The sequence below is a fragment of the Condylura cristata genome, unplaced genomic scaffold, assembly GCF_000260355.1.
Source record: "Condylura cristata isolate star-nosed mole 26May11 unplaced genomic scaffold, ConCri1.0 scaffold00016, whole genome shotgun sequence".
NCBI classification, from domain to species: domain Eukaryota; kingdom Metazoa; phylum Chordata; class Mammalia; order Eulipotyphla; family Talpidae; genus Condylura; species Condylura cristata.
In genome coordinates, this window is record NW_004567117.1 from 37,219,385 (window position 1) to 37,230,344 (window position 10,960).

At 50.4% G+C, this 10,960-nt stretch overlaps 1 protein-coding gene across 1 annotated transcript in view; it reads right to left on the reverse strand.

Annotated features, from left to right (window-relative positions):
- Window positions 1-4,389, reverse strand: part of FECH (ferrochelatase) — a 27,142-nt gene extending 22,753 nt beyond the window's left edge. Inside the window, exon 1 of the mRNA XM_004683933.2 lies at window positions 4,200-4,389. Coding sequence (XP_004683990.1) covers window positions 4,200-4,266 — 67 coding nt within the window. The 5' untranslated portion in view covers window positions 4,267-4,389. The remainder of the gene's footprint in view (window positions 1-4,199) is intronic.
- Between the last annotated feature and the right edge of the window lie 6,571 nt (window positions 4,390-10,960).

The following is a 10,960-nucleotide window of genomic DNA, read 5'->3' on the forward strand; positions in this document are numbered from 1 at the left end:
CTGCTGCTCCACTCTCCGGGTGTGCATCTGGATACCCAAGGACTCAGGGATCCCCGCCCAGAGCCCATGTGTCACACTCTAGACCAGACCGGCTGCCATTACCCCAGAACTCCACAACCCAAAGCCCACACCATCTCCAGGGCTTGCGCAAGGCCCTTCCTGGACCCGTTCTCCAGAGCTGCAGGTAGCGACCAGGCGGCTGTTGACAGGGGCGAGAATGGAAGGTGACCATACACACTGGGTCACCCGTGTATGCGTGAGCGTGGGCACACTGGGGGCAGAGCTGGCGGTGACGGAGATGCAGCCGCCCAGGCCTCCACACTTCTGGGGGAACCCTGGAGAGTGAGAGCGTGCCCCTCCAGGTACCGCGGAGGACTGCTGGCCAGTGTGGGAGAACAGGATGTATGTCACAGTTAACTGTCTCTCCCGAATGTGCTGGCCAGGTGCACTGGTTCTGCTCCCCGCCCCCCAAGTTAGCAGAGGGCCCCTGGGACAAGCTGAACTAAGGAGCCCATGGCTACACTCAGGGTAACATGAAGCACACTCATCCTTAAAACAATGGACAGTGTGGCCCTCCCTGGTGGTGCAAGGGGTTGAAGTGCAGCACTAAGAAGCTATGGGCAGCCACTGTAGCATGAGTTCGATCCCCAGCTGGGGAGCTGACCCACAGGGCACAGCAACTTTTCTGTCTCGCCTGCTGCTCCCCTCAGTAGTGTATTTCAGTAGATCTGCCTGTTCTGCTCCCCAATCTGTCTCTGGTGAATCCTCTCACCCTTTGCACCTCTGGCCCGCACCCCAGTTCTTGTATGCATAAATAGATAAATCTTTAAAAAAAAAAAAGTAAAAAATATATATACAACAGACAATGAAATGAAAATGAAACCAGAGTAGGGACTGAGGATGACACTGAGGGCCACGGTGGCTCCCACTGTGTTCAACCCTGTGCACTCGGGACCTCCCTGCCCCTCCTCAAACCAGTGGTTAGAAACAGCTGGAACTCAGTCTCCTTCCCCCCCCCCCACCCCTTTCCTACTTAAAGAGTCAAAGGGACCCTGGGGGGAGCTTAGCCGGGTCCAGATCTGACTCTGATTCCAGCTTGGCTACTTTCTAAAAAGTCTCCCCAGTGTCGAGTGCTGATCTCCTGCTTTGGGGACCCGGTAAGGGTTATGCGGTAGAGGCCCGGGAGCACAGTGTCGGTCACACGCAGATCCCTGCGGCCCTCATTTCTCTGGTCAGTGGCCAGAGCGCAGGGACTAGGCTTGCTGTCTTTGTTTTTATGACCCAGCATGCCTGTAAAATATAAGAGATGGCATCTCCAGGCGACTGTGGCTCCCAGCTGTCCAGATGCAAACATTCATAGCCAACAGGGGAGCAACGGCTGAATAATCCCGTTCACTCAAAGTGGGGGAAAACTGACACACAGAGGTTCAGCTCAAATGCAGCCTCCAACCAACCATAGCACCTCGCTGTACATGAGGACAATTGTGCACAGCATGATAAGATTTAACCAGGTTCTCAATCAAGCAGAAATGTCTGCAATCCCTTAAGCAAATGAGATTATCTCAGATTCCAAGTGGCATGAGCTCAGAACTTGGGCATTCCTTGGTTTGACTGCTGGTAATACAAGTTCTTCCTGTGCACCTTAAAAATGGGGTGGGGAGGGGCCTCCATGGTGGCGCAGCAGGTTAAAGCACAGCACTAAGAAGCTAAAGCCACTTCAGCATGAGTTCGATCCCCCGCCCTGGAGGTGACCCACATGGCACAGCAGACCTCTCCTGACCACCCGCTGCTTCCCTCAGCAGTGTACTTTGTCAGTTGGCCTGTTCTACTCCCCACTCTGTCTCTGGTAAATCCTTTTACCACTCCTGCACCTCTGGCCTGTACCCCTGTTCTGTATGCATAAGGAAATAAATCTTTAAAAACAATGGGTGGGGAGGATAATAGGATTACTATCACTGTCTTCCTACCTGATACTGACTACTACACTCTATCTCCTCCCATACTATGGCACTGATAGCTGTTGGGGCTGCCAAACTATTGCCAAACCTACAGCCTAGAACATTATCTTTGTGGTTGAACAAATCCTTATGGAAGGACGATGCTGCTAAGACTGGCTCCTTTCTGCTCGGGACTCAAGAGTTAATGCATCTACCTCTCAAGGACACTCCAAAACACTCTTCGCACCTAATGACATGAAGGTTCTAGAGAAATGAATGTCTTACTGTTCATCGAGAAGGAGTGTAAGGTAACTGAGACTCCTGACTGCATTCGGATGGCAGAGAAATCGGAAAGCGCAGCAACTCTGGTGCCGCAGATGGCATAGGTCCTGCGGTCCCAGAGAGCAGGGCACAAGTCCCAGCTAGCACCAGTGAGCTGAGCAGCTGTGCTTGAGCAACCTGCTGAGCTACCCTCGCCTCGCTTTTCTCATCTGTAAAATGGAGATAAGGCCAGCTTTGCAGGGCTCTTGTAAAGATAAGGAAGTTTTTAAAATGACATGGCCAGTTCCCAGAATAGTGCCAGGCACACCGTATGTGGCTAAGCAACAGGAAAGAACATGCAGTAGTGAGCACTGCCCAGATCTTGCCAATGGCCCACCTGGAATCTTAGAATTCTGCAATGTGCTAAAATTTTAGTGTAAAACGTTGCTTGTCCACTTACTGTTTAAAATTCATTTTCTGCAGTAATACTCAATTTTTCCCCAACCCAGGTGTTAGGTCCTTTATATCAACAATGATAAAGTATTACAACTGCAACTTTAAGTCAGAATCTCCTAATACAACTGGCCTCTGAATCCACTTCTGTTGGTGTCTGGATCCTACTGGGTTACTTATCACCTAGACAACAAATAACTTACAGTTTTTACATTATTCCATGACTTCAATTTTATTTTTAAAGATTTATTTATTTACACTTACGGAACTGGGGTACAGGCCAGAGCTGCGGGGAGTGAGAGGGTTCACCTGAGACAGAGTGGGGAGCAGAACAGGCCGATGGACTGAAACACAGTGCTGAGAGGAACAGCGGGAAGACAGGAGAGGTCGGCTGCGCCATGTGGGTCAGCTCCCTGCCCAGGGATTGAACTCGAGCTGCAGCGGCTGCAGACAGCTTCATAGTGCCAGCTTTAACCCGTTGCACCACCAGGGAGGGCCCATGACTTCAAATTTATATGTCAGACCTGACTTGCCACAAAAAGGGTAAAGTTGGACACATCTCTCAGATGTGGACTGAGCGACTGGCTCTTCTTAAAAGATAAGGCCTCTGTCTCAGTGAGGAACGGTCCTTACTGTTCCCTGGGTCCTTCTTACTTTGCTAACAAAGACATCTGTAATGAAAACGGAGGTGAGCTGTGGATTCTCTTCACTCCCTCTCACTAGGCGCCAGCAAGACTGATGAACTTAGGAAGGTCAGTCAGGTCTGTGTGCAGTTGCTTTTCAAATGCTTCAATTAACCAACTTTGTATTGGGCGACCTTTCACACAACACTAACAACTGACCGTTTCAAGGGTTCCTCAGCCTCTGCCACTGCCAGGCACAGGGGTTTCACCGTAGCCTCAGGCAGGCCCCTGGGGCATTGGCTGACCCCCCATTTACCTAGGCTCGGTCTGGCGGTGCCTTGCCCCAGGGGTGACAGGAAGGAAGTCTGCTGAGCTAGAGTCCTAACCAGCTGTCTGGCCCAGCGCCATCCTGCGCGCATCAGAAGGGTGCGGGGCTGTCCAAGGGCCTCGTTCCCCGCGTCCTGGAGGACACATGCCGGCAGCCCCGCGGAGGGTCTCGCCGCGCAGACACCCACAGCAGATGCCCGCGCCGGGGACCGGCGCGGAGCGCCCTCGCGGCGGCCTTTTCGCGGCCGGCTCCTAACATTGCGTCCCCTCCCGAGACGCCGCACGGACCCTGCGGCCGTCACCGCTGACTTTACAGAGGACGATCCCGCCTCAGAAAGCCGGCCAGGCTCACCGCCACCCGGCCGACCGAGGGACGCCGGCGCCCTCCGGGGGTACGCGGGCGCCCCAGGCACCTCCCCTCGCTCCTCCCACGAGAGGGCACCCTTCCGGTCCCTCCTCCTCGACGCCCCTCGCGAGTGCTCGCGGTCCCCCGCCGCCCTCGGGATCCCCCGGTCGGCGGACGGAGGCGCGAGCTCCCCGGCGGCCCCGCCGCCGCCGACAGTCGGGGTTCGGCGGCGCCCGCGCGATCCCCACTTACGCCGATCGCGGAGCCGGGCGGCCGCAGGTCGCAAGGCTGCAGCCATGTTTGTGCCGACTGAAAGCATTCCCGGGCAGCCTCGGCCCGGAATCCGGGCGCTGCTTCGGTGGAGCGTTGAGACCTGGGCCCCGCCAGCGCCCAGCCCCGGGGCGCCCCCACCCCAGGCCGCCCTATCTCACGCGGCCACCCCCGTGCGCCCTCCCAGCGCGGGCGCCCATTCGCTGCCGGGCCGGGCCGGGCCTCGGGGGCGGGGCCAGCGGAGACGCACACCCCACTCCCGGGCCCCCTCACCGCCCGGGTCCCCGCGGCCAGCGGGTGCGCGGGGCCCGCGGCTCTCCCGCGCGTCCACCCCAGCCCACCCCCGGGCTGGCGCCCTGAAGACCATTTCGACTTCTGATCGCGCAGGGCGAATGCCCTGATTGGTGGCCTGGACCAACCTGGCCAAGGCAGGAACTGCAGCCACCACTCAACGAAGAACTCTCTGGACCTTTCCATTTCTATAACTTAGTTAGGGGGTTGTTGTCTCAGCTCTCCAGGCTGCTTGCCTAGTGACAGCACAGCCGTGTGACCCTGTTTCGTGTCACTTTTTTTCCAGAAGAGAAAAAGGAATTGTATTACACACTCCGACATAATTGTTCAGTTGCTCTGTGGCATCTTTATGGAGCAGTGTTTGACAGGTGGGACCAGAAAGCAAACATTATGCTGCCAGTGTAATAGCCTGGGCAGACCGGGGCTGCAGATAGTTCTTTCCGAGGGGTGCGGTTTGTCAGCGCGGCATTGCGCACCTTGGCAGGACAGCAGTGCCCAGCACGCACGGACAGGCGTCTCCCGCTTTTCCCTCCTGCCTTACCACTTCTCCACACACACACACCTGGGAACAGGACGCCGCTTCGTTCATTCACTGAAACACCTGCAGGAAAAACAGCAATGAACACAGCAGACAAGGGACTTAGACGCGGGTTAGGGAAGGACAGAAAAATGGAGTATTTGGGGTGATGATGACCTCCAAAAGACAAGCAAGAAAGGACGAGGTAGGAAGGGGCGGGTTGCAGTCTAATTCAGTTACGACTGAATAGTTAAGACCAAGTTGTTGTCCCTGACAGCTGGCATTTGACATAGACCTGGATGGTGTAAGGCGACAAACCCTATGGAACATTCTGGGAGTCTAGATGGAATTGAAAATCAGCTTTCTGTAGCTCAAATGTATGCTCCTGATTGAATTAGCTTGTTTTTTAGTCCTGATGACTACCAGCCCACGGCAAAATGTCAGATTAAATGGATTTCTTTCATGTTACCTACATGATCTTCAAGTCCAAGTAGGAACCATCCCCCGAGAAAAGGCAGGCACGGTGCTCCAAGTGTCAGACAGCTTTCCCAAACATTTTGCTTTCCTTTTTTTTTTTTTTAAGATTTATTTCTGCACACAGAGCTGGGGTAGAGGCCCGAGGGGAAGGGGCAGCGAGGGGATTCATCAGAGCCGAGAGCAGAACAGGCAGATTGACTGAGATACACCTCTGAGGGGAGACAGGAGAGGTCTGCTGCGCCATGTGGGTCAGCTCTGGCTGGAGATGGAGCTCATGCAGAAGTGGCTGTGGCTCTCTTCTTAGTGCTGTGCTTTAAAACTCGTCATGCCATTCCAGTGGGCCCCATTTTGCTAACGTTCAATTCACCTAAACAAAATTTCTACTAGTTTTAAGTTGCCCTTTAAAGAACTGATTTTTTTAAGATAATCTACTTCCACCTAAAGCCTAAATTCATTTCTTTTAAATAAACTACCAGGGGAAAAAAGTCTCCTGTTTTGAAATGCTGAGCTGGGGAGAATTTCAACCAGCCCGGAGATTAGAAAGGCCAAGGGTTTTTCAACATTTTAGCTGTGGGGCTCTTCTCAGCTTCTTCTGGGAGAGTCCCAGATAAGACACCCCTCCATTCTGGGTGCCAAGCCCCTCTGCCAGGTGGAGATAACAGGGGGCTCTGGCTCCTCACAGGGAAACAGCAGTGATGAAGCATTAAACAAGCCAAATCTCAATTAACAGTGGGAGAGGTTAAATGTGAGCACTGCGGAGGGAGGAAGAAACCAGCAAACCGCTTTATTAAATATACCAACATCGTAGCCTTTAAAAAAACAAATTACCACCATTTCATTGATTTTATTCGCTTCTCGTAGTTTCACTTTTACTGACTTTTAAAAAATTCATTCAAAAAAAAAAATTCCTCCTTGTAAAACCTCCTGTGTTCATAGTAAGATTCAAAGGTTATTAATGAAAACAAAACCAGATTTCCCCCCAACAGAGTATCTTAGCCATCACTATTTCAATCTATGGCCATTTCTTACAAACATCAGACATTAGAGAGTATATATGTTCTTATGAGTGAAAACATAAAATGTGCTTTATATGGGTCCTTTACAAAACTGATAGAAAGCAGTCCTTTTTGTTTTGTTTTCTTCTTTTTTTTTTGAAAACAGTCTTAACTCAGAAATTGTGAACTTCAAACAGATTTACTAAGACACACAGACAATTGGAAGGTTAAAGAAATCTGCAAAACTGTATGATATATATAACTCTATATGTATAGACAATGCTTTTTATCCCCCTGGCTTACATATTCGTCACCAAGTTTTATACCAATTCCCTTAGCCAGCAGAAGGCCAAAGAGAGTCTCTGGACTGGCTCAGAGACGGCTCCCCACCACGCTGGAGAGGCCTTGTCTGAGCCTGGGTAACTTAATTAGTGAAGAAAGTTCTCTCCTGTCACAGACAGTGCTGAGGTCAACCTGTGGTCCTCCGTGAGATGAATTTGTTGGTTTCAGTTCAATGCTTCAGAGGGGGGGTGGGGACGGTGCTCCAATTCATTATTGGCCATGATTGGCACCTCTGAGCTACAGAAACTAAATTTCGATTTCTCAATTCTGTGTCCTTATTCAGAAAAAACAACAGGACGTGCAGGCGTGCGGTGCTGCGCGCAAAGAAACCGTGGCCGTGTGAAGCAGACAGATGGTAAGTTAAAACTATTACTCAGAGAAACGGGATCCATTGTCCCCACAATAGTTTTATAGCAAAGAAGTCACAGCATGGAGGCCAATGGGATGTGCATTTTGACTTCCCCTCTTAACCAAGTCAGCTCGTGATGATGGACTATTGTGTATGTGACTTTTGTCCAGGTACAAGGGTTAATTCTGTTGTATGTGTTTACTGCTAGACACCCACTATGAGCAAAACTTTGTCTCAGGCAATGTCAAGGGTGCAAAGGTTCAAAGCAAACCCTGTTCTCAAGTAGCTCGCTCACATATGAAACATGTGTGGACCATCTACCTACGCCACGTTCACGGGAGACACTGGGCATACAGTAATGGACTGTAATGCCTCTGCTTTCATGGAACTTACATTCGGGAGGGCAAGGCAGGCGACAGACAAAAGATAGGCGATGCAATGTCAGGTGTGGTTAGGACCATGAAGATAAATCAGAGGCCAGGAGTGCGGAGGCAGGAGGTACGGACTTCTGGGGGGCAGTTGGATGGGGCCTAGGGAAAGGGGCGTCTGCACAGGGGGGGGGGAGAGTCAGGGAGGCAAGGGCTGGAGGTTCGCTCCTTTCCTTTCTGCTGAAACAAGGTCTCACAATTAAGTGGCCAAAACAACAGAAGTGGATAGCCTTCTAGTTCTGCAGCTAGCAGCCCAAGTCAGGAAACAGTAAGGTCCAGGGAAGAATCCCTGCATCCTCTTAGCCTCTGGGGGTGGCCAGCAGTCCCTGCAGTCCCTGGCCTGCAGCTGCACCACTTCAGTCTCTGTCCCATGGCACTGTCCCCACCACTCCCCCTCTGATAAGGACACCAGTCACACTGGATGAGGGCCCCACCTCTTCTGGCCTCATCTAACTGTTACATCTGCACACACCCAATAAGTTCGTATTTATAGATACTGAGGTTAAGATTCCAATGGATCTTTTGGAGAGACACAATTCAGCCCATCACCAGGGTACTGAGCAAATGCAAAGGCGCCGTGTAGCTTCAGTAGTGTGTGGGGGAAGTAGAAAGTTGTGCCTTGACCGCTCCAATGGCGGGGGAATCATACGTAATAATAAATGAGGTTACAACAAACTAAAAATCCATACAGCAAAAGACACTTGCATCAAAATGAAAAGAACTCCTACTGCATGTCTTATATCCAACAAGGAGTTAATGTCGAAAATAAGAATTCATAAAACTCAGCAATAAACATCCAGTCAGAAAATGGGCAAAGGATCTGAAAAGACACTTCTCCAAGAGAGATTCAGACGGTCAGTGGCTTAGGAAAACCAGTTCGTCTCTGATGAGAGGAGTGAAAATGAAATGATATCACCTCACACGCGTGAGAATGGCCATTTTTCCAAAATATAAGCCGCATGTGCTGGAGAGGATGTGGAGAGAAGGGGACCCTAATCACTGTTGATAGAATGTAAATTGGTGTCGCCACAGTGGACACGCATCAAAAATTTAAAAATTGAAATATGACGATTTCAAGCTGAGCTGATAATGGAGTGTTTTTTCAGCAAGGTGCTGTCAGCACTTCCTGGTAGTGTTCCAGAGCAGGGAGAGAGGGGCACCACTGAACCCCGAAACCTGCCTGCTCTAAATAGGTTCTGTCATCCACCGCATCAAGACAAAAGAGTTTTAATGGAAAGGGACTTTAATACAATCAGTGTGCAATACAGAAAAGACAAGGAATAGAGTTTCTAAATCAAACCCCCAAAGTCACCCATCCCCTCATGGGTAAAAGTCCTCCCAAAAGGGATGGGCCCAGAGCAAGGCCTGAAAGCTGCCACAAGTCTAAAGCACCTTCTGGCCGGGACCCATAGAAAAGGGTCACACATGGCCAGACCAGTCTGGGAGGGAAAGAGCAAAGTCAAAATTAAGATAAAAGCTGCCATATTCACCTCCCCTCGGGTTTCTCACCCACATCTGCTTCAGCCAGTCCAGGGCCAAGAAACAAGCGTACTTTCTTCACACGTGTCTGCTCCTTGTGCCTCCTTCAGGCTCTCCATGCTGCTTCCTTCTTCCTCAGGCTCCTCTCCAGATTCCTTTCTCCACTCAGCTCCACCCTCCTTCTGGGTGGGGCAGGGAACCTGGAATTTGCCCTTTTCCTGGGGACCACCCTGTCACCGTAGGAGCGCAATAAGCTGAACGTGGGGGACACCATGGAGAAGAGCACAAGATAACCAAGGCCAGTGCCACCACACAGGGTGGTCGCTGATGAGCCTCTGAGGAAAATGGTGGAGCAAGCAGCTGTGGTGTGTTAAGAGGCAGGGAGGCGGCGGGAGACAAAGGTCACAGCTAGCTGAGAGTTGAGGGGTGCGGCTATGGGAAGGGAAGGAAGAGGCAGCAGTGGGAAGTTACTGGCACTGTGGATCAGAGGGACCAGGGACCCTGAGGTTTACAGCCTTAGTGTCACCCAAAAGAGACACTTGAGTTACCAGGACAGCTGGCGTGAGCCAGAGATAACTGTGCTTTTTAAAATTATTATTGTTTTCATATTGTTTTTACCTGAGAGTTTAATTTTGCATTAAGGACAGGCAGGTAATTATCCTACAGGAACTATTTTGGTTTTATCTGAAGTTATGTAATGTTTTGTTTGTCCATTGTGGGAAGGACAAACAGGTACAACTGTTACAGGATGTTCTGGTGGTGGATCAGGTAGAAACAGGGTTGAAACTGACCATTCATTTTTTTTGGTTACAAACTGGAATTTCCCATTCTTCTTGCTTATTTGTCTTTCATAACAACTGATAGCTGAACATTTCTATTTCCTTTTGCTTAGTCCCGTTTCCTTTTGTCTTCAAATAAAGACGTCTGAGTAAAAAAGGGAGATTGAACACATGGATGTAATTTTACATCTTCCCTAAATCCCACTGAAATATCAACGGAGAGTTTATAGGTTGTGATGTTTTATTTTCTTCAAGAACCTAAAAGGATGAGGAAAAAAAGGGTGGGGAAGAGCCACAGCAATTTAATTTTGCAAGAGGGAAGACAGATGGTAACTGGTTGATGATTTAAAAGATCCAGGAAGGCTGAATCCTAAACTAGCTATTTAAGCCGAGAACCATCCAGATTCACAAGGCAGAGCTAGATGGGTGACCACAGTGGGAATGAGATGCTAGGATGAGACGGCTTGAAAGTATGTTAAAGCCTAGTCAGCCTGCCTAAACCCCCCAGGGCAAGGGGCAACGGGCCCCACCCACCCAGGGGCTTAGGAGGTTTGGTTCCTGGAGGGGGTCACCAAAAATGGCTGGACATTTAAGATAAGGTATGCATACCTCATCTGAATCCTGATAGAAGCTTCCCTTCAGTCTCCAGAACGTTGGGTGGGTCTGCTACACTAGTTCTGAAGGCGAGGAGAGTTGATGGTATGAGAATGAACTTCAGGGAGGAGAGTTGTGAGAGGAGACTCCAGTGCATCTCACAAGAACAAGGAACAGCTTGCAGGGCCAGCTGTGCACCAGCAGGGCCTGGAGGTTGTTGGGGTGGGGCTGACCACTGGATCACAGCACCCACACAGTGCCACTCAGATGCTCACAGTGTAGCTCCGATGCTCAGTGTTTTGACCATGACCTTGACTCCCTTATCCAAATCTCATCCCAAGTTTCTCCCTCAACATTTAAAACTCTAAACCCATTAACACAATTAAAATTTAGGCTAAATGATTCTGACCAAATCACCTAACTTCTGATCAAATAAATTGCCTGGCTGAATCCAATTAGAACTGGTTCACATTCTTCCAAACCAGATATATG